This window comes from Vicia villosa, linkage group LG3 (genome assembly GCF_029867415.1).
Source record: "Vicia villosa cultivar HV-30 ecotype Madison, WI linkage group LG3, Vvil1.0, whole genome shotgun sequence".
Taxonomy (NCBI): Eukaryota; Viridiplantae; Streptophyta; class Magnoliopsida; order Fabales; family Fabaceae; genus Vicia; species Vicia villosa.
In genome coordinates, this window is record NC_081182.1 from 32,145,646 (window position 1) to 32,169,659 (window position 24,014).

The window sequence follows — 24,014 nt, forward strand, 5'->3', positions numbered from 1 at the left end:
GATCAGAAGGTGTCAATGACAACCTAGGTATATATACACCTTATTACCAATATTTCTTCCTGATAGAATCCTTCCTTCAAGCACATATTTTTCCATTTTTGTGATGATTAGTTGAGTTCCATTGCATAAGCCATAATATTTATCTATATTTCTCAATAAGATTACAAGTACTCCAACCTTGAGTTTCAACTCGTTATTTGGAAGGTCAGATGCACTAATCGTGTTTAAAAATTCAGGTGTGTGTACATCATTAGGCACATCTATATGTGGATTCGCCAAGTATGGAGTGTCCAAACTTAGATATGTTTTTAATTAAGTGGAAATCAATGATAAGATGTAGTCATTAATGTTATCAATAATATCATTTTTTGGGGTAAGTATAGCTTTGTCTTGAAAAAAAGTTAGATCATTCATGTTATTTAAAAATGACGGATAAATTCTCTGAACAATAGATGAAATAGAATTAGTCGAACTTTTAATGAGTAAATCATCTGGAATTTCAATTGTGATATATTCATCACCTTGTTCTCCAAAAATACATATAAATTAAGCCAAATGAATTATAAAATTTCTTTTTGTAAATTTATAAATAAATGTGAAAGTAAATATAAAATAATATAACATAATATAAATACCAAATAATTTATCATCATTCGTATCTTAAAGGATATCTGAAAAGGCAACAAAATCAAAATGATTTTTTGAAATTTCATTCGCAACTATGTTACTGTACTTTGTAGCTCCCATAAAGTTAAATTTGAACTTGTGTGTTGTTGGTTTGAATTTCATTTCATTTCTGACAACTAAGACTGTTTTAATTAAATAAGTAGAACCTCCTTTTAAGGATTCTTGAAACTGTGTGATAAGTCCGTTATTCACTATAGCCTTAATCTTTCCATACTACAATGAAAAAAAAGATGAAAATACAAAGAAAAAAAAATCAATATAGAGGGTAAATATTATTATGAAATTAAAAAATGTAAAATATTTATACCTTTTCATTAAGTAGATTCATCTCTAAATTGTTAGTTTTAGATGGATTTTTGAATTTAGGTTAAGTCCACATAGAAATGATCCGAACCTTCAAATTCCAATCAATCTTTATAATGTGAATGTTCTCGATGAAAGTAATTATAGGAAGTGTCATCTACTATCTATCTATTACTAATAAATTGACTAAACTGTCAAAATCTACTATCTATCTATTACTAATAATTTCAAATTTCTTTTACATTTCATTTTCCCACACTTTCTTACTTTCATCTTACTAATCAATTTTTAAATTTTAATCTTACTAAAAATTTAAAATTTCTTTCACATTTCATTTTAATTTTTCTACATTTATCTATTATCACAAAAAAATATTAATAATCGATCATTTAATTATTATCCCCAAAAATATTTAATTATTTCACGGATCACTATCAACTCAATATTTAATTTTTTTAATCGATCATTACACATTTTCTCTATCTTAATTAAAATTTCAAATTTCTCTCCCATTTTTTTCACACTTTCTTACTTTCATTTTAATTTTTTTCTCTATTTATTTATTATCTCACGGGTCACTATCAACATAATATCTATTTTATTTTAATCAAACATTGTCTTTATTTGAGAGATAATATCTTTATTTTTATTTTCTTCTCCATCTCACGATTTTTTATTATTATTTAATACAATTAAATTTCCATAATTATTGTTTATTTTACATTTGTTTTTAAATATATTTTATATCGCATCAAATAATTTTTTTATTTCACGGGTCACTATCAACATAATATCTATTTTATTTTAATCAAACATTGTCTTCATTTGAGAGATAATATCTTTATTTTTATTTTCTTCTCCATCTCACGATTTTTTATTATTATTTAATACAATTAAATTTCCATAATTATTGTTTATTTTACATTTGTTTTTAAATATATTTTATATCGCATCAAATAATTTTTTTATTTCACGGGTCATTATCAACATAGTAGCTATTTTATTTTAATCAACAATTACTATTAATTGAGAGATAATTTTTATTTTTAAATGTTAATATTTCATTTTTATTATCTCCATCTTATAGTATTTTTTATATGATTATTTAATATAAGTGAATTTATATGATCATTTTTCATTTTTAATTAAACCATTCATTTTTAATTTATACGTATCTAATTAAATTTTATACAATATTAAATAAATTTACCCGTGCGAAATCACGGGTATCTTACTAGTTGAATAAACTATAAAAAATAAAGTTGAATTATAATTTTAGTGGGAAGAAGTTATAAGATTATAATTTAGTACGATATGATATTAAAGATTAAAAAATGAGAAAAAATAAAGAAAACAATTATATATCACTATGAATTAAAAAAAATTAAAATTTAAAAAATGTATATATTACTCTATGAATGAAACTTTATGGTTTTATATGTTTTATGTTTTATTGTAGGAACACAATTTCACCGCGGGACTATTAATAGATTATTTTATGGTAAATACTACGAAATTGATCATCAACACATATCGAGATTTTTACTATGTTTCCTAAAAATAGAAAGTATGAATGTGGAAATGATAAGCGTAAGGAAAAGAAAATAATTGAAGAGTTAATCCAATCTCAAGCAGGAGCTCTTGATAAAATTTTAATCAAAGAACCACAAGTTTTAAATAAAAGTCATTATGTTAATAATATTGATGTTGAAATTCATGATAGTTTGCTCATTGAAAATGACAATCTTGATAGTGTGTCCTCCCGAAAATGAAAATCTTATTTTTTGTGCCCATTATTTAATTTTATTTTTTTGCATTAGAAAATCTCTGAATTGATTGGGCCGATCCTGGGTGGTGTAAGTGTTCATTATCGTTAAAGTTTTAGTTTTTAAATGGTCAATGGAGTTGAAGGTGTTTGGAGATAGGATTGTAGGGGAAGAGTTATATATGTTCTCTTATTTAATCTGAACGGGTCTAAATTATTAATTTTATCTAGTTAAAATTTTATTGGTCCATTAGCCAGAGACTTAACTGATACCTCACTTTAGAAGTCACAGAATATGTATATTTAATTTTTTGAAAATTTAAAAACTTAATTTTTTTTAATTGTAATACTCTTAACTTGTGTTTTTAGACACAAATAAAGACACAAGTTAGCAAAACTGTTTAAGTTATAATTTTAAAAAATGCTTAAACCAAAACCTTTCCCACACAATTAAAGTATTTCATATTTAATTGATAATTAATTAGGTGATATTTTACTTTTTATTTATATTAAATATATAACAATTAATATTAATTCATAAATACCAAGTAGTATAATCTCATGAAAATAACAAATCTTGTCGAGCATAAATAGTATGCAAACAATGTGTGTTTTATCATTATTTCTGTTACACTCATACAAAATGCGATTCATATATTAACTATGAGGCTGTGTAAAAAATATACAAACTATGAAGTACTTCGTATAAGTGGAAGTTGTATGTAATTTGTGCTCTATAAATACTTTCTCACACTTCACGTTTTTATTTTCTTTGTTAACACTGAATTAGAGAACATGTAGAGTCTTTTCAATTTATTTACTTTATTTTCATTTCTTTCCTACAACTTTTTACTTTTTTTGTTTGGAGGTAATAAAATGTTTTATGTTTTGAATTGGTGTTTATCCACTCAAAAAAAAAAAAATACTAACTGTTTCTAATAATTTTGTCTAAAAATTTTGCCATTGATTTTGTCTAAAAATTTCAAAATCTATTTTTATTAATTTTACCTTTAATTTTGCTTCTGGTGTTATCTAAAAATCAACTATTAGATGGAAAGTATATAATGGAAGGAGGGGTTGGAAAGTATATATATATATATATATATATATATATATATATATATATATATATATATATATATATATATATATATATATATATATATATATATATATATATATATATATATTTATATAAAAGCTCTAATTAAAAGGCCACTTTTTGAAATTATAGTTGCTCTTATAATTTATAAATTTTAATGTTTTTTTTAACTGAAAACTTTTATGTTTTAAAATCACATGTTTGATAACTTTTTTTAGAAAGCTAACATGTTTGATATATGTCATTTTTTCACGAGTTAATAACTTATTTTTTGTTAATTTATAATATTTTTTTCAATAATTTAATAGTTTTTTATTTTTTTCTTTTAATTTTATGTGATTATCTTGATTAAAAATAAACAAGTTTATCAAATTTTAATATTTTATAGTTTATTATTTTCTCTCAATAATTTCATATAAAATAAAAATTAAAAACATAAATAAATTAATGAATGAATTTCTTAATCTAATTTCAATAAACTAAAATAATAAATTAAACTCTCATGTTTTATCTTTGAGGTCCAAATATACAAGTTGAGACATAAGTCAAAGAAAATATGAATGAATTATAGTAATTTAAATTTCTTTAGTTTACTGATGAAATTATAATAAATTAAATTTCTTTAGTTTACGAATGGAATTTATGAGGTTTATTATCTCTCACATCCATTTTTTTAAAGAAAATTTAAGTTTATTTTATAAAATAAAATTAAATACGATAACACATAAGAAGCCAATTTTATTTTCAAAATTAAAATAAAATATTTAAATATAGTTAATTTGTTTGCACGTAGTTAATTGAAAAATGAGTGGCAAATTAAAATGTGGGGTGTAATCATATGTATAACACATCCATTTTTTTAAGAAAAGTTGATCAGTCATATGGAAAGAGAACATTCCTCCCTATTTATGATTAAAAAAAATATTTATGTGAAGTTCCTGAATTTCAAGTTGACCAAAATAAGTTCCTAAATTCCAAGTGGATGAAAATAAGACAGGATAAATTTTTATTTTTATTTTAAAAATAGAAAGTTTAATACAATCATTTGCAATAAACCAAATTACAATGGAAACATAAGGATGTAAACTTGAATTACGATGTTAATAAAATGAAAAGCTGTTCGCATTAAATTATTGTCTCCAAATTTTTTTATTTATCCAAAATTTGGAAATGATTAATTTGGCTCATTCTTATTTAATTTTGAATGACTAAGTAACTTAGATTTTACTATTTAAGAAATTAAAAACAAGTAGATTAAATTATAGTTTTTTCCTCTTATTATGGTCTGTTCACGAAATTAATCTCGCTATTTTATTTTTAAACAGTTTTCGTTTTCCGCCATCATTTCTACTAAAAAATGCTGATTTGTAAATAAAAATTTAAGAATTTAATATGTGACACTTTTTAATGTTGTGGCGTAATATTTAATAGTTTTTTATTATCCAAGTTATATTGTAAATAAAAAATTAATTAATATTTTTAATTAAGTTTGATTTTAATTTATATAAAAAATAATTAATACAAATTTTAAAATAAAAATATGTACTAGCTATGTTTGTGTAAGTATATATTTCGTCAAAATAAACATAAACGGGACTTGCTTTTATGATTCTGAACAGTGAAAACTTCTCTTCCATTTAGATGCTGAACTTTTCTTTTTGTGTAAGCAAGAATTTCATTAAAAAGAGAACTAAGGGTTCTCCAACTTGATACACAGGAAACGGCTCAAAACCGACAAAAAAACAATATTACAAACCAATTAAAATTACGACATAAAAGACAAAGGGTCTTTGTAAAATTCGTAACAACTACAATTGGAATGAGCAATATTGTTGAACGAAGACCATCTCCAAACTAATAATTTTATACTCCAAACAATGTTAATATTCCACACCTCATTCCTAAAGCAAAAACCATTCCTAGTCAACCATATTATCCAACAAGTAGCTAACCAAAACGCCCCCAATTTGCCGCCTTTAACCTTTTTTTCGAGACTCAACGAATGCCATTCCACAAAAAAAAGAATACAATCTTCCTCAATCCAACCCGGAAAATCCACCCACTAAGCAATTTCCTTCCAAACTATCTTAATTACTATACACTTAAAGAACATATGATCTCTCTCCTCCACATGAGAACCACAAAAGACACAATTTAAATTAGGGGAGTGAAAGTGATACCTCTATACAAGAAAAGATCTTTTGTTGGTAATCTATTTACAAAAAGCGTCCAACCAAACACTTTTATCTTGAACGGAACATCCAATTTCCAAATCCATTCCATCGCCTCTTCAAACCTTTTCGAAGGACCATAAGGAATATTCCATGAAGCATATAAAGAATAGCACGAAGCCATCGTATATCCCTTCTCCGAATTTAGGTCCCAAACAACGGAATCCTTTTCGTCATGCAAAATCCCAAAATGATCTAAAATAGACTTTAGATCCGCGTAAGAAGAGACTAAATTTTCCGCCCCTCCGCCTACCGAAATACCAAGATCTCCCCACCTCTACACTCCCTCCCACCAACCGCCCATCGCCGCCACCGAAACTTTTTTCAAAGAAGAAGCCAAAAAAAAATTATGGGAAAACATCCTTTAAAATACAATTATCTAACCAACGGGCTTCCCAAAAAGGAATATTAAAGTCATTGTTAACTTTGAAGCAACAATTGGAAGAAATGGGATCAATATAATTAAGACAAGAAGAAGCAATACCAACCTTTAAGATGTCACGCCACCACACGGAATAAGAAGAATATTTGAAAGAATCTCCTTCATATATGATTTGCAAGCATAAATCTCCATATCGGGCCTCTAATACTTCATACCATAAATAATTATGACCTTGAACAATCCTCCATCTCCATTTGTTCAAAAGCGCAAGATTAAAATCGGAAATATTTTTAATAGCTAGACCGCCTTTCGAATAAGGTAAAGTTACTACTTTCCAACTAACCCAATGTATGTGTCTTTTTCCCTCCACTCCTCCCCATGAAAAATTAATTTGAATCTTGGTAAACTCTTTAACAATTTTGGTCGGCATCTTGTAGAAAGACATAGTGAAAATAGTAAGAGAACTTAAAATTGATTTCAAAAGAGTAATCCTACCTCCAAGATTAAGAAACCTATTCTTCCACCCTGATAACCGCTTTTTCATTTTTTCCAAAAGAGGGGTCCAAGTAGCTTCCTTCCTAGGATTGTACCCTATAGGAATGCCAAGAAAGAGAAAATTGCTATCTTCAATTTTACAAGAAAGATAATACATCGCGGCTTCCATAAAAAGCAAAGGAACATTTATTCCAACCAACTTGCTTTTATGAAAGTTGATTCCAAGACCCGAAACAAGCTCAAAAGCTCTCAAAACTATCTTTAAAGCCTTAACGTGCTTCCAAGATCCCTCACCTACCAACAAAGTATCATCCGCAAATTGAAGAATGTCTACTCCACATCTTCTTTTAATAATAAAATTTTCAAATTCACCAATCTCAATAGATTTTCTTACTAACCTCGCAAGAGCCTCCGCCACTAAAACAAAAAGAAAAGGTGATAAAGGATCACCTTGTCTTAGACCTCTCTTGACAACAAACTCCTTTGAAGGACTTCCATTAACCATCACCGACATGTTGCTACGGAAAATCAATAACTCCATCCACCTTCTCCATTTCTCACCAAAGCCCATGGTCGACAAAAGATATCGAAGAAAATTCCAAGAAACTCTGTCATAAGCCTTTTCAAAATCCACTTAAATAGAAGATAAGAACCACCTTCCTTTCTAGCATAGTCCACCACTTCATTAGTCACTAGAACACCATCTAACAATTGTCTTCCCGGAACGAACGCGGTTTGACTATGAGAGACAACCGAATTCAAAACAAGTTTTATTCTACCCGCTAACAATTTAGCCACCACTTTGTACATACATCCCACCAAGCAAATTGGTCTATAGTCATTCAAACTTAAGGAATTGGATTTCTTCGGAATCAAAGCCAAAAAGCTGTTCAGAATCATAAAAGCAAGTCCCATTTATGTTTATTTTGACGATATATATACTTACACAAACATAGCTAGTACATATTTGTATTTTAAAATTTGTATTAATTAATTTTTATATAAATTAAAATCAAACTTAATTAAAAATATTAATTAATTATTTATTGACAATATAACTTGTTTGTGCTATAAGAGAGAGATAAAGAGTTTATTATCAGATGTAGAGTATGGAATTAATGTAGTAGTGAAACTACAAAGGTCATAATTGTTAATTGAGAATATCATAGTTGTTTAATCCCTTTGAATTGCAAAACTTTACCCATCTACTGTGTCCAGTTTGTTAAAGATGCATCTGAATTACAAAACTTTGTTTGAAGTTTGACAACAATGGATTTAACTAACACTGAATCCTAACTATATAACATAAGAATGAATCTTATATACATAGCCAAAATAAATAAAAAATCAATAATACTTCATCCATATTCAGGTATATTACCAGCATCATATAATTGGTTTTCGCTACACAGGTAGGACAAGGATCAACCGTCTATTAGAGATATTCAGAAAAAATGTCATATTCATACAATTAAATCATAAATCTTAATCTACAAAAGGCTTGATAAGATCATATGCATTAAGCTTTGGTAGCAGGTTGAACATGCTCTAACAAATAGCAACAAGAAATTAGATGGTGAAACAACAATAGTTGTGCAAAAACAACAACAATTGTTCCACGTTCACAAACAATTTGATAACAAAGCCAAGGGATCGACATTTAGTAGACAATACTATGAGAAACAAACATGTAGATATTCACAAACAATTTGATAACAAAGCCAAGGATCAACATTTAGTATACAAGAAACATGTAGATAGTATAGGATCTCATAGTTTAAGGAAGATTTTCATCAATAACAAGATCAAAGAAATTGCAGGGAAAAATACATTGTAAGCACTATGTCTGCATTTATTTTTTCCTCTAAAATAAACCATAAAAAATTTAGAGAAAAAATCATATAAAAATAGATAGCATTGTAAAAAATGAAATAAAGAAAAAGTATTAAAAATAAAACACCCTCTGGGTAAGAACTCCTGCTGAAAACTCCATAATACCTCTGACTTCGGAGATCCATCTCTGAAGTCAATTTTTTCTTCTATTTTCGCAGAATTCGGAGATGTATCTCCGAAAACATCTTTTTTGGGTGTTTTCAGGGGCGCATCTTCGAAAACACCCATTTCCACATTTTCCATTGTTTCGGAGATGCATCTCTGAAATATGCTCTGAGTTTCTCTTTTTTTTCTTCAAAACAATGGTTAATATACTATTTTACGTTAATCAACAAAATATAATAGAATCGACAAAAAAAACATGTAAATTAGAATAAAATAATAATATTATAAATACAAAAAATAGTTGTACGGGATCGTGCTTAGTGTCAAAATAATAATACAACCCGAATACAAAAAAGTCGGTAATAAAACATAAATAGGCAACTGCTACTGAGTATGCCTAACCCCTAACTCCCTGGGACCTCCTCTGCCGTCTATACGCCGCCGCACCAGCCGCGTCAATGACCATCCTCTCCACAATGGCAATTGCCTCTGGACCGCCCTGCTCAATGATACCTCTGTCCAATGCATCATGCCCAAGCATCTGTATCCGCTGGCATATCGGTAGGAGATCAGTGGCATGGTCATCCTCGGCCTGCTGGTTCTCCAAGATCTCCTCATGTGCTGGCCTAGGAGGATCTTCGGGAGCGTCAGGTGTCATCAAAGGATGTGACACACGATATAACCATGTGACACAGCCCTCCACACAGTGCCACTCCTGGGTGGCCACCATACGCCGATACTCCTCAGGCACCGAATGATGCGCTCAATCTTCAAATATAGCAGTGAGGCCCACTCGAGTAATGGTGTCGGGAGCAGCCTCAAACAGAGACCTCGGTATCATCTGCACACGTCCAAACTGCCTCATACACCGCTCCGGCAGATACCTGTCCATGGTGTTGATCCCACACACCAATCATCTAGAGTATAATGCGATGCGGTCGAATGGGACAACATAACGGTAATCAGTGAAGGGCGTCCAACGGATGTCATCGTGCACAGTGCGACCGAGGTACACACGGTATGGGCCCACTGCATTATTCCCCCTCTGGAGGACGTATCGTGCGGCCCTGGGCATGGCTTCATCGTACTCAGGATCAATGGCGAAGCCGTGGATGCCGTGAAAGTATGAGATGATCCAGCCCTGAAACACAAATATGATACGATAATATAATGTGTGAAATAATATTGAAAAAATATTAAAGGTGAAATAATAATACGATCATATTGAATAGTAAATGTGAAATAATATTGAAATAATACGATAGGATAATATAAAATGTTGAAATAATTAAAAAAACGTATCGTCAAGAGTGTGCATGATCCAATCAACTGTTTGGTCCTCCAGTTGGAGGCTTCATTCAGCTTCTGGTATATGTATACCAGAATAGCTGCCCCTAATTCTACTGGTCCATCGTAGTCAGATCGATAAAGTACCAGAGATACGTCATGTCGACGTAGGTTGCACTTTTGTGCACAAAAAGTGAAGTGCCTACCAAGAATATGAACCAGCACTGTAGAGCACAAACACGGTTATCCTCAGTAAAAAGCTCGTCACCTTCCTGCTCCGTCTCTGCGGCCGTCACGAAGTGGTTCTCATACAGTTGTATCAAGCTAGAGAACCTGATATGCGCCCCACTCGTTGCTCTGCACTCATAATCCGCCATGTTTGGGTCTATGCCCAGATAGTCCACCATCTCAATGGCCTCAACCCTCTGTATCCGAGAATGGTCCAGCAGCCTCTCTCTGATCGGCAGGTGAAGCAGACAGGCCACGTCGTGTAAGGTGATCGTCAACTCCCAACAGGAAGGTGAAAAGAAGACGTCTCCTTGTGCCACCTCTCAACAAAAGCGCCATGTATGCCGTGACTGATGGAACTATGGCCGGTCTTGCATAAACCACCAAGCCCGCTCCCAGCTACCACGTCATTAAACCAGTGAGCATGTGGTTTAAACGGAGTAAATATATTTCGTGCATGGTTCACGTAATTTATGGTCGGACGTTCCTGTCACAACAAAAACAAAAACAAAAACAAAAAATAAACTTAGTTAGACCGTTAGGAGAAAGTGAAATAAAAACCTAAATAAAAAACGGTTAAATTATAAAGTGTAATTAAAAAAAAAGGAAAAATACCCATTTTAATCCCTTAACTATACCCCTAGGTTCAGTTTGGTCCCTTAATTTTTTTTTCGTGCCAAAATGGTCCTTTAACTTTTTAATAGATGCATATGAGTTCCTTTAGTCTACTCCGTTATTCAAAGTCTGTTAAAAATCTACGTGGCAGTGACATGTGGATTTGACCAGGTATTGTGACAGATTTAGCGTCGGAAAATGACGCTAAAAACTATTTCTGGATTTTTTAAAGTTTTGTTGGGAAATAACAACAAACCACCAAAGTCATGTAGGTCCTTTCTTGGTGTTCTACAAGAATTCAATCTTCGAAACAATGTGGCTTATTCAACAACAAACCACCAAAACCCCTTTTTAAGAAATCACTTATTTCCCCCAAAATTCAATAAAATAGGCACTTCTACAATAAGCTGAAACAGATTTCTGATACAATCAAAGATTTATGTATATTCTTGTTAACATAAAAATAATAATGAAAAATTGTTTTCTTGTTACTAATAGAACATAATTTCTCATACGTCAGGCCTGATTTGGTGAATTGTTTCATAAAAGATGGGCTATCTTGGAATTGGAATTGGGATGTTTCATAAAAGTGGTTTTTAGTTCTTTCATGGAGTCTCCATTTTTTCCCATCAGTTCTTCCATTGAAACAAAATCAAAAAAGGAACAAACTTTATAGTTCTACAACAAAATAGAAACCAAATGACAAATATTAACACTGTTGGGTTGTTTTTATTCTGGCTTACGAGATGGGTGAGAGTGAGACATCAATCGAAGACTTTTTCGAATACGTAAAAGGAGATCTGGAGGAACCAACAAACCAACTTTGAGATACTTGAAGATGAGAGCTTGGTTTTCTAGCTCTTGCCACTAGAAGACCGTGAATGGTGGATGAGATGGTGGCCACATCAATGGCAGCGGCAGTTGTGGAACGCTCATGTTTTTTGCGTTGTGGAATTTTGTATTTGGGAAAGTTGGTGAATTTAAAGAAGATGAGTAAGAACAAAACTTTAAAACCCAAAAATAGTTTTTTAGCGTTGGTTTTTCCGACGCTAAATCCGTCATATTACCTGGTCAAATCCACCTGTCACTGCCACATAGACTTTTAACAAATTTTAACTAACGGAGTAGACGTAAGGGACTCATATGCATCTATTAAAAAGTTAAAGGACCATTTTGGCACGAAAAAAAATTAAGGGACTAAACTAAACCTAGGGGTATAGTTAAGGGACCAAAATGGTAATTTGCCTTAAAAAACTACCTCTCCCTCCCAAACACGTCGAGCGACGTGGTCGTGATAGTAAATCAGCACTGAAGTGTCTGTAGGCCCTCCCGGGTAGCCCTCCTCCGTATCATCCTCCCCGCTCGGAGGGTCAACATCAGGTATATCATCCTCATGATGTCTCACCTCCTCCTCGATCTCCTCCTCCTCACATACCACCTTACGGGAGGAAGACGCCCGACCTAGTCGACTCCTAGATCCAGATGAGGAACCAGCAGGCACCTCATCCATTTGGACGGGTACTCGACCCTGTCTCCGTGTCGATGCTAACTATGAGGCTTGCTCGCGTTGATCCGATATGGTCTGGGTCTCCCTATCCTGTCTAAGTCGTGCGGGATTTCCTGACATTTTCCTGAAAAATTGAAACCGGTAAGAAGGCGAAACAATCATGAAAATAAAAAAAACAATTCTGAGTACATTTCGGAAGTGCATTTCCGAAACTGGTCAGAGAGGTGTTTTCGAAAATGCACTTTCGAAACAACCTGCGAACACCATTTTTTTGCAGAAACCCATTGCTACCATAAATGCTTCAAAATTCATTTTTTCCTATCTAATCACACTCAATGACATATGATAACTTAACCTTATAACATTTTGCTAATTTCTAACAACCCTAATATGAATTTGAATCTTATATTTTAAGGTTGTGAGAACTTACGAATTGGAAGCTTTCAATGTAGCCTTTGAAGTAGTCTTTGAAGGTTGTAGAGCAAGTTTAGAGAAGCAACTCTGTGTAGTGGTGGCAAGAAATGGGGATGTTTTTGTAAGTTTTGAGCTTTAGGGTAAAATGAAAAAGGGGGAGGCTGTTTTGTTTAAACTGCATAACGCAGGTGTTTTCGGAGATGCATCTCCGAAATCACCTTTCGGAAATGCATCTCTGAAAACACCTTTTTTTAATTTAAAAAAATGATTTCGGAGATGCATCTCCGAAATTACCCTTTTTTATGACTTCGGAGATGCACTTCCGAAATATAGGGGGCTTTTTATAAATTTCGCGAGGGTTTCTAAGAAGCTTAGGGGTGGATAAAGAGATTGTCATTAAAAACTAGCAATATGTTTAAGTAAAATACCTGGGTTGCAAAGGCGATGTTCCACTCCAAGAGAAGATAAGAAGAATTCATAAAAAAAAGTTTCAGTACTTAAATGGATGAGAAGTTTTCAATTATTTTCCTAGTATGTAAAATTTACTTTGTATCTCTACTATTGCCTTTGTATCCATACAGTTAAAAATTTTGGACCGAATTGTCTTCGTATAAATAAGTTTTTTTTTTCTTTTTCATTTTTACGTTGCCGAGAAAAGCTCCAAGAAAGTTAAAATATTACAAACCAGAACACATTTCGCAACACTTCCGGTTCACAGTTCAATCAAACAGGAACACTTCTGCAAACACTTTCGATTCATACGAAATCCCATCAGAACACTTCTGGTAACTCTTCCGGTTCACACCCACGCACACCGAAACACTTTCAGGAACTGTTCTGGTTCACACCCACGCACACCAAAACATATTCGCGAACTCTTTCGGTTTACTGGCACGCACACCAGAACTCGTCTTGTGACTGTTCCTATTTAGATTTTTTACACACCGGAACACATTTTGTAACTGTTCTGATTCTTTGACTTTGATTGCTTCTTTGACTGTGATTGCTTCCTGGAAGTTTGTGATGCTTGAGATTGTATTTGTGAAGATTGAGACGCCTAGTCAACATACTCATAACCTGAAGGATCCCTATAAACATCATACCCAACCAATTTCTTCCCTCTCCTCTTCACTCCTCCTTTGGTTTTTATTTTCTCCGGTGGTGGACACAATGAAGTTGTTATGGGATATCCAAGTTCACAAACCCTACTTTTCAATGCTCTTTTCCCAACAACATCTAGTGATTTAAACCTTCTCCACAATTCATCAATTGCATTACTCATATCCACCTCTGAATCGACTTCCTCATCTAGTGATTTAAACCTTCTCACTTAATATTAATGTTATTTTGCATACACCAATAATTAATCAGGATAATTTGGTAAAGTCACAATTCTTTCTCTTTCATTTATTATTGTTTCTTAATCCGTGTGAAATGGGTCATTGCGACAAATAATTTGGGACGAAGGGAGTAGTTGATTTTAATTATGATTGAGGATAGGGATGACAAGCAGACCCAAACTTGCGGGCCCCACTCGCACCTGAATTCGAACACGAGTCAACGGGTGAAAATCCGAATTGGCTGGATTTAAGTTCGGGTTCGGGTGCGACCCAATATTTCGGATGCGGGTTTGGATAGTGTGAAACCCGCACCCGAAATCACACCTATATATATAATAAATATTTTGTAGAAATGTAGGAAATTTGTAGAAAAAAATATATTTTATGTATTTTGTTGCGGGTTCGGGTTTGGGTGAAAAAACCCGAACCCAAAGGGTGTGGGCGTGAATGTGTTTTGCCACCCGAACAACCTTTGGATTTGGGTTCGAGTGCCGATTTCGAGTGCGGGTTTGGGTAGTGTAAAACTCGTACCCGACCCGACCTGTTGCCATCCCTAATTGAGGACTGATTATTGATAATTTTTTATTTTAAGTTAAAATAAATTATAAAGGATAAGTAGTAGTTAATTTTAATTAAAACAATAAGGAAAAAAAGTGGAAGAAAAAATAAAAATTTATAAATTATGAGCTAAAATATTATTTGAAATAGCATCAGAAAAATAAACTATAAACTAATAAAATAAATTATAAACTCGTGATAAAAATATTGTTATCAACATGTTACATGTCTTTTATTATCAACATTGAGTCTTTATTGCATGATAATTTTCTTAAGAAGATTTTATAATGTGTGATGTTTGTCAAGTTATAGCAATGTTTTAAAATTTGGATCAAACTGATCAGTCGAATCGATTGAATCAAGAATTGGAGGGTAAGTTATTGAATCAGTAGTAATCGATTAGAACCGGCCAAAATTAAAAAAAACCAAGAAACCGATAATTTTAAAAAATCAACGAATTAAATTTATATATTTTCTCCCGACAAAACAGTGCCGTTTTGATAATTTTTTAAATAAACAAAACTAAAATATAAGTAAACTTTGCTAATAATTTATTTAAAACAACTTTTCCACCTTAGAATTAGATTTATTCGATATTGTTATTTTATTATTCAATGTTGCAATTAAAATTTATTTACAATTTATTTTAATTTGAATTTTGTACTATTTTGTTGTGTTAATGATTATATTTATAAATTTTTAGTTTAAAAAATAAACTTGTGAAATTATGATATTTTGAAAATTTTCTTTGTGTCGTGATTTTTTAGAGACCGATTCATTTTTAGTTCAACCGATTTAATAACTATAATTTTATTACTGAAAGTGATTTATTCAATCGAATTATTCGATTTTGTTATGCGGCCCAACCAATATCCCTATGGTTTGATTAGTAATTTTTTTTAAAGACTGATTCATTCGGTACCGATTTAATAACTTTATAATTTTGTTACAAAAAACAATTTATTCAATCAAATTATCCTATTTTGTATGCGGTCCAACCAATAACCCAATATTTCGACTAATAAACTAGTAACCATGTACTTACACCGATTTGATGACCAGTCCAATTTTTAAAATCGACTTATTGAGTTATAGACTATTGGTATTTGAATAGACAAATTTATTATCTGCTTAATTTTTCATGTTCAAGATAATGACTGAGTAAAAAAGGCTATCTAAAATCACATATCTGTAGAAGTTCAAGAAAAAAATAAAGAGAAAACAAAAGAAACAATTACAACTCTTCTTTGTGTTTCTCAAACATAACACTATGATGATGCTTAGGATATTATCTGACCGTTCTCTTATGGTTTGAGATTGCCAATGAAAACATTGCCTGAGCTTTTCGACTTCATAGAGCAAGGTAGACGATATTAATTTTAGGAATGAATAACATATTTTTTGAAAATTATATTAAACATGCAGAGCCGATTATCAATTAAGTGATTTTTTAATAAAATAATGACTGTTCAAAACAGAGTGTTTGGGCATTGTTCAAAACAGACATGGTTAATATCTTTTGACGCATGAATATCATGAAATAATCATATGGTTATAATAGTATTTATTCCATGACTCTCAAATCCGTCGCAATTCAACAAGGCAGTTTTTCAATTTACTCCTATAAAAAGTAGGAGGTTTTTAGAAACGTGCTTTCTGTAGTGCATTTTTGAAATTTGAGAAACTCACTTCATTCCAAATATAGCCTCAACGTTGCAGGTAAAAGAGGATCTGAACTGTTATTGATCTTGGAAAAAGTGATACACTAAGAAGTACTGGTAGTAGAATATTCCACTAATATCTTATTAATCCCAAGTTCTTCAACCAGAGCAGTACCTCCGAAAGCCCTTCTCTCAAGCTTCTGGGTTTATAATCTAGCTCCGTTTTAGCTTTCTCGCATGAATACTCCCACTGATGTCTTAAACAATACACCGTCTGATTCATCGTCAGAGCAAAAAAATGAGAACAACGAAGTTAATATACTCTATTTTCATTTAAAAACTATCGCTTGCATGAAAATCTTTGTAATCCGGATACCTCTGAACAAATGTGTGTTCGATGGTTATGTATGTGTTTCATAGATATATTTCAAAACTCTAGAAGCAGCTTACCGGTGGACTGATGATCGGTAACTTTCCAGTGACTCGAGAGACCAATACTGACAACCACCCATAAGCTTCAATCACCCACAAAGGGATACTAAACATTGGTTTTCTTGTATCAGTGATCACAGCAGCCAAATCAAAAACTTGATTAAATGATGCATTTTCACCCGTCAATAGATACCTCTCCCCGATTTTTCCCTTTTTCATAGCAGCAATGTGCCCCTCCACCACATCATCAACATGACTGAACGAAAATTTATCATTTCCATTGCCAACGTAACCAGGTAATCGACCATTAAAACGTTCTACCAGCTGAGGAAATAAAAAAGAAACAAAAATCAAACATTTCATACTTCTTATTAGATGTTTATAAAACTGAAAATCTACCGCTGCTGCGCTGCAATATGGTTGTACAGCTGTAGAGACGGTTGTATCAAGAGTTCCAAACTCTAAACTTAACATTATCTAAATCTAGCTGCAATGTGGTGCTGCAACTGTAGAGAAGGTTGTATTAAGAGTTCCAAACACTAATACCTAACATTTTCTAAACTTGTTGCAATATGGTGCGGCAACTATTATAGTTCGGAACTCTAAACCTAACGATTTCCGCGTCTTGCTGGAATATGGTGTTGCAACTGCTGCAAATGATCATAATTAGAACTCTAAACCTAACAATTCTCTTGTCTTAGATGATCCAATTTCAAAATTAATATAGAACAAAACAAAATAGAGTAAAAAAAGGAAACAGTACCATATTCGCAACAGCGTTTCCTGCAGTGACTTTGCCAGGTCCATAAATAACCCCAGGATAAAGAATCGTGATTGGCACACCTTCGGACGCAGCTTGAAGTGCAATTTTATCGGTGATAACCTTTGATTTCTCATATTCTGTGCAGAAAAATTTCTCATGATGAACCTACATTTAGAATCAGAAATCTTTAGATACAAAAATCAATCACAACATCAAGAAGAAAAACAAAAAAAATGCAAATATTAATTTGTTGTACTTGATTCTCATCAGCAATCGCTCCGTCAGTTGGTCCAATAGCGAAAAACGACGACGTATATATGAGTTTCTCCACTGTGTTTGTTTGCTTCAGTGCCTTCAACACATTCTTCAAACCTTCAACGTTGACCTAATTTGAATGAAAAATGATTGAACTGAGTTAACCGAATAACATAATTAATGATAAGGGAAAATCTTACGGTGATGAATTTGGAGGGATCGGGAAGCCAAGGCTCGACAACCGCGGCGAGGTGGAAGACGACGGAGCAGTCAGGCAAGGCGGAGAGAAGTGAGGAAAAGTCAGTGATATCGCCGAAGACGATTTCGGAAGTAGGAGGAAGTGCAGAAAGATCGCTGGTGCGTCTGACGAGGACCTTAATGGAGTAACCTTGACGGTGGAGAGCGTGACAGAGCTTTCCGCCAAGGTAACCGGAAGCACCGGTCACTAGAATTTTCTTCATTCCTTCTTCACCCTCCATTTACTGCAACTCAAACTTTCAGTTGCAATTTCAGAGATTTTTTTTTCTTCGTTCAATGCTTCAACATTATTTCAAACAACATAAATATTAGTGCTGTAATAGCTAAAGTCGGTATCCGCTACATCGAGATCTTTGCCTAGTTGGGAATAAAAAACACTACTCAATCGGAGATTTTCAGACCCACCTATCGTCCCTCTTAAACAAAAATAAACAAATTTTATCTAAATATTAATTTTTATCTTTTTCGAAAAAATTCTAATAAATTGATGGTTAAAAATAGAACAGAACGAAATAAAATTTTAGCTTAAAATGTACTTTTCCTATTTAGCAGACCCTCCTCCAATTAGGCATGGCAACGGTGCGGGTCGGAGACGGTTTTTACGTTTGCTAAATGCGAAACCCCAATCAATTTCCGTTCCCCATCTCAAACTCAAACGAGGATGGAGAATTAAAACTCAAACCTGTCCCAAACGGGTCAAGTTAGGTTCGGGGTATCCCCGCCCCGCCACCATCTATTTTTTAAAATCAATTTTTTTAATAAAAATATTTACTTTTTTAAAAATCAAATTACATTATAAATAACAAAATAAAACAATATCAAAAAAATTTCATACATACATTTCAAATATTTAAAATAATAAATACAAATCAAATTATCAAAACATAAGCCACGTATTTATTAATATAAATTATGAAATATAAATAATAATGTACATGTTGAAATAAACGGGGCGGAGACCGGAGACGGAGACGGGTTCGGGGTGGATACTAGTGTCCCCATTACCCGGCCCGTCCCCATATTTTATAATCGGGAAAACGCAAACCCAGTCAAAGCGAGTTTTCTCCGTCAACTTTAAGACGGGTTTGGATGGATACCCGCGGGTCTGAGATTTATTGCCATGCCTACCTCCAATATTGCATATAGGCGATAGTCTCATTAATAACTAAGAGTCAGGGGGTACTATGCATCTTGATTCTTCTATAAACTCACATTATTATTTAAAAGTAATTCATCTGATTTTTATTTTAAGATCCAACTTTAAAAAACTCATATTAAATTTTATAATTTTATTTTATATATTACTATTTTATTTATATTAAATAAAATTAAATTTAAAACAATAATTTATATTATATAATTTAAAATTAATATAAAATAAATAAAATTCAAATTAAACTTAAAATTGAAAACTAAGAATAAAGTGATGAATTGGTAAGGAATAAATTACAAATTTTAGAGGAAATAAAATTAAGAGAGAAAATGTAAGTGTACAAAATATCATTTAGTCTAATTTATAAATAAATGAATTATTTAAAAAAATTAAAAAAAAAAAGAACATTCATTAAATGTGCAATCTATAAATTTATTATTATTTTATTCATTCCACCAGTTGCATTACAATGCAACGCTATTATTAGGTGGCGAATTGTTTTAATATTTAATTAATAAATTTCTTTTTCAGTTGGCGAACAAAATCAACGAAACGCCACTGGAGATGGTCTTATAACATGGCAACTGGCAAGTGTAATATAGAGACAGTCATATTTGTTTTAATTTTTTATTTAAAGTAATTGTTTTTCTCATTTTTAAATTTGTAAAAACTTTTTATATTCCAATTTAAATAAAAAGTAGGTTCCTTGACATGTCAATTTTAAGGGTGTGTTTGATTGTAAAGAGAGATAGAGAAGAGAGAAATAGATAAGAGAGAGTATAAGAAGAGAGAAAGATATGAGAAATAGAGAAGATTTGAAGTATTGTTGGGTATAAGAGAAAGATTAGAGAAATAGAGAAGAGAAAAGTTGGAAATTTGTATGATTCGACAAAACACCCTTTTTAAAAATTTATTCTTTATAAAAAAAATAAAAAACAAATATTAAAAAATGTTTATTAGAATAATTTTATTTATTAATTATATTATTACTTTATATAGTTGTTGTACTATTTTATTTTTAATTAATTAATTAATATTTTTAGCAACGGTCTGAATTCTATGGAATACAAGAAACAACTTCATCTTCAACAATACTGGTATCGTTTTAGATGACGTTATTGTGATCATTAAAATGATTTTTTGAATTTGACATTCGATCGGTTCAAAATGATGTAAATTTATTTCCTTTTATTCTTGGCTACAACCTTTAGAGCCAATAAATACTTGTTAACTTTCCGTTGGTTTTTGGCTTTGTAATGGGTTGTGAGTAGCCCTAGTACTCATCTCATCTATATAATTAAATTAACATTGCCTATAAAAAAAGCATCTCTCTCCTACTTCTCTCTTTTCAAACTCTCTCTTCACAACTTCTCTCCAAACAAACACACCCTAAATGTTTAATAGTCCAGACATAGATCCAATTTCTAGTTTAAACGATCGGTCAGTTTGATTTTCATAATTTTGTTAAAAATATATTTAAATTTTTGACATAGAATTAATAAATTGTTTGAATGAAATGCGTCTGAAAATATTTTCATATTTTCAAAAGTATTTTTGGTTTGTCACTTGGGGTAGGAACAACCCTTAGAATGGAAGAGCAATTCCTTATTATTTTCTCATGGAAGAATTCCCATTTGCATATCACTTTTTTTTTTCTTCTTAAATTCTAAACCTCCAAACTAGTTAAGCGACTTTTTTTTTATTTGAATTATAGGTTTTATGGTAATTTTGGACTTTTTTATTTCTCTTTTCGGTTTTGATCTCCCAATTTAAATTTTGGGTTTTAATCTTTTTTTAAACTTTAATTTCATAATTTGAGATTAATTTTTAATGTCACATTGGCACGTGATGTGATAATGTATTATTGACATTTACTAAATTTATTAAAACAAAATAAATTATTATATTTAAATAATAACAAAATTAAATTAAATTTAAAAAATTCACCATCTTCTTTCATACACTCGGAATCTTCATCTTCTTGAACAAACTCAATGTCTAAAAAAAAATTAGAAAATCCTAAAATTCAATTGAAATCTTCATCTCTTCAACCAAGTCAAAATTAAAATTGAAATCTTAAACATAAATTAAAAACTCAAAACCTCCAAAATTTGCAACAAAACTCTTATCATAAATAAAAATGTATCCATATTTATCATTCTAAACCAATCAGTAATGAAGAATTTGGATCCATGTATAAAAAATAAATAAAAAATAGAAAAACCAAAATTATAATTTTTATAAACAAAGGTTAAGCCAATACATTAAAAGAAAAAAAAAAAGAACAGGAACCAAAACCCCTCAAAGAGCCAACAATCTAATCTAAATTTGAAGAAATTAAACTTGTTACACAAGAAAGCATCCTTAACCTAAGGATTAAGTGATCATGGTATTTGCTCTTCTATTCGTTAAATCAAAATTGCAATTAAAATTAAATAAATTAAAAAGAAAGAAATTATATGTCTTCGGCAATCCAATGGACTCAAAGAGACACCAAGTGGGTTTTTTTTTTAATACACTTAGAACTTAGAAGTACTGGTAGTAGAATATTCCACTAATATCTTATTAATCCCAAGTTCTTCAACCAGAGTAGTACCTCGGAAAGCCCTTCTCTCAGGCTTCTGGGTTTATAGTCTAGCTCCGTTTTAGCTTTCTCGCATGAATATTCCCACTGATGTCTTAAACAATACACCGTCTATTCAATGACAAAGAATAAAAATGAGAACAAGGAACGTAATATACTCTATTTTCGGTGGTTATGTGTGTTTATAGATATATATCAAAACTGTAGAAAGAGCTTACCGGTGGACTGATGATAGGTAACTTTCCAGTGATTCGAGAGAGCAATACTGACAACCACCCATAAGCTTCAATCAACCACAAAGGGATACTAAACATTGGTTTTCTAGTACCAGTGATCACAGCAGCCAAATCAAAAACTTGATTAAACGAAGCATTTTCACCCGTCAATAGATATCTCTCCCCGATTTTTCCCTTTTTCATGGCAGCAATGTGCCCCTCCACCACATCATCAACATGACTGAACGAAAATTTATCATTTCCATTGCCAATGTAACCAGGTAATCGACCATTAAAACGCTCTACCAGCTGACGAAATAAAAAAGAAACAAAAATCAAACATTTCTTACTTCCAATTAGATGTGTAAAATAACTGAAAATCTACAGCTGCTGCGTGGCAATATGGTTCTACACTTGTTGAGACGATTGTATTAAGAGTTCCAAACTCTAACCTTAACATTCTCTACATCTTGTTGCAATATGGTGCGGCAACTATAAAAATGATTAGATTTATAGTGGGAATTGTAAAAATGTTATTATAGAACTATATAGAGCTAACAATCCTATTCTCTTAGATGGTTCAATTTTAAAATTAATATAGGACAAAGCAAAACACAGTAAAGAAAGAAAATAATACCATATTTGCAACAGCATTTCCTGCGGTGACTTTGCCAGGTCCATAAATAAACCCGGGATAAAGAATGGTGATTGGTACACCCTCTGAAACAGCTTGAAGTGCAATTTTATCGGTTGTAACCTTTGATTTCTCATATTCTGTGCAGAAAAATTTCTCATGATGAACCTAAATTTGGAATTAAAATTTTTTAGATGAAAAAAATTAATCACAATCACAACATCAAGAAGAAAAAAAAAAAATCCAAGTATTGATTTGTTGTACTTGATTCTCATCAGCAATAACTCCATCAGTTGGTCCGATCGCGAAAAACGACGACGTATATATGAGTTTCTCGACCGTCTTGGTTTGCTTTACTGCCTTCAACACATTCTTCAAACCTTCAACGTTGACCTGATTTGAAAGAAAAATGATTGGACTGAATTAACAGAATAACATAATTTATGATGAGGAAAATCTTACGGTGGTGAATTTGGAGGGATCGGGAAGCCAAGGCTCGACAACTGCGGCGAGGTGGAAGACGACGGAGCAATCTGGTAAGGCGGTTAGAAGTGAGGAAAAGTCAGTGATGTCGCCGTAGACGATTTCGGAGGTAGGAGGAAGTGCGGAAAGATCGCTGGAGCGTCTGACGAGGACCTTAATGGAGTAACCTTGACGGTGGAGAGCGTGACAGAGTTTCCCGCCAAGGTAACCGGAAGCACCGGTCACTAGAATTTTCTTCATTCCTTCACCCTCCTCCATTTACTACTACACCTCAAATTTTCACTTTCAGTTCAGAGTCTTTTCTTCTTTGATCAATGCTTCAACATTGTTTCAAACAAGATAAATACCAGTGCTACCGGCTATAAATAATTCAGATAATAAAGTTAAATGGAATAAATATTTTATCTATAATTTGAATGTTTTGTATAAGTTATTTTATTTTATTACATACAGATAAGTTATTTTATTTTATACTTTATTTGATTCCGCTTTTATTTTAAATTTTTGTTAATTTTTAAAAATAATGTTAACTGGTGCGTCGTGGCCTTCATACCAATTATACACACCTTGAGAGCATTTAAAATTATTTTACTAAATCACTTCTTGAGAAAAACGGTGGAGTGATGGTTTCTATATTTATTTTGCTTTTGGCCTTTGGCCTTCT

At 31.8% G+C, this 24,014-nt stretch overlaps 3 protein-coding genes across 3 annotated transcripts; all 3 read right to left on the minus strand.

The window, feature by feature from the left end:
- Positions 1-10,752: 10,752 nt before the first annotated feature.
- On the minus strand, positions 10,753-12,603 carry LOC131657822 (protein MAIN-LIKE 1-like). Its single transcript, XM_058927181.1, has 2 exons — positions 12,352-12,603; positions 10,753-10,965 (listed from the first exon to the last, which is right to left on the minus strand). The coding sequence occupies exons 1-2, from the start codon at positions 12,601-12,603 to the stop codon at positions 10,753-10,755; spliced, it is 465 nt and encodes a 154-aa protein (XP_058783164.1).
- Positions 12,604-16,625: 4,022 nt separating this feature from the next.
- Positions 16,626-18,664, minus strand: LOC131655332 (uncharacterized). Its single transcript, XM_058925217.1, has 5 exons — positions 18,224-18,664; positions 18,025-18,153; positions 17,769-17,933; positions 17,024-17,329; positions 16,626-16,847 (listed from the first exon to the last, which is right to left on the minus strand). The coding sequence occupies exons 1-5, from the start codon at positions 18,500-18,502 to the stop codon at positions 16,707-16,709; spliced, it is 1,020 nt and encodes a 339-aa protein (XP_058781200.1). The 5' UTR covers positions 18,503-18,664; the 3' UTR covers positions 16,626-16,706.
- Positions 18,665-21,667: 3,003 nt separating this feature from the next.
- LOC131655333 (uncharacterized) lies at positions 21,668-23,911 on the minus strand. The gene is made up of 5 exons (XM_058925218.1): positions 23,330-23,911; positions 23,132-23,260; positions 22,871-23,035; positions 22,237-22,542; positions 21,668-22,129 (listed from the first exon to the last, which is right to left on the minus strand). Exons 1-5 carry the CDS (start codon positions 23,606-23,608, stop codon positions 21,989-21,991), a joined length of 1,020 nt encoding a protein of 339 aa, XP_058781201.1. The 5' UTR covers positions 23,609-23,911; the 3' UTR covers positions 21,668-21,988.
- Positions 23,912-24,014: the final 103 nt, after the last annotated feature.

Excerpts from the sequence above, each read along its gene's own strand:
- LOC131657822 (XM_058927181.1), bottom strand. The coding sequence starts at position 12,603 with ATGGATGAGGTGCCTGCTGGTTCCTCATCTGGATCTAGGAGTCGACTA. Across the intron at positions 10,966-12,351 it reads GACGTGTTTGGGAGGGAGAG|GAACGTCCGACCATAAATTA; the intron begins GTAGTTTTTTAA and ends TTGTTGTGACAG.
- LOC131655332 (XM_058925217.1), bottom strand. The coding sequence starts at position 18,502 with ATGGAGGGTGAAGAAGGAATGAAGAAAATTCTAGTGACCGGTGCTTCC. Across the intron at positions 17,330-17,768 it reads GAAACGCTGTTGCGAATATG|CTGGTAGAACGTTTTAATGG; the intron begins GTACTGTTTCCT and ends TTATTTCCTCAG. Across the intron at positions 16,848-17,023 it reads TACCGATCATCAGTCCACCG|ACGGTGTATTGTTTAAGACA; the intron begins GTAAGCTGCTTC and ends ACGATGAATCAG.
- LOC131655333 (XM_058925218.1), bottom strand. The coding sequence starts at position 23,608 with ATGGAGGAGGGTGAAGGAATGAAGAAAATTCTAGTGACCGGTGCTTCC. Across the intron at positions 23,261-23,329 it reads ATCCCTCCAAATTCACCACC|GTCAACGTTGAAGGTTTGAA; the intron begins GTAAGATTTTCC and ends CTTTCAAATCAG. Across the intron at positions 22,130-22,236 it reads TACCTATCATCAGTCCACCG|ACGGTGTATTGTTTAAGACA; the intron begins GTAAGCTCTTTC and ends GTCATTGAATAG.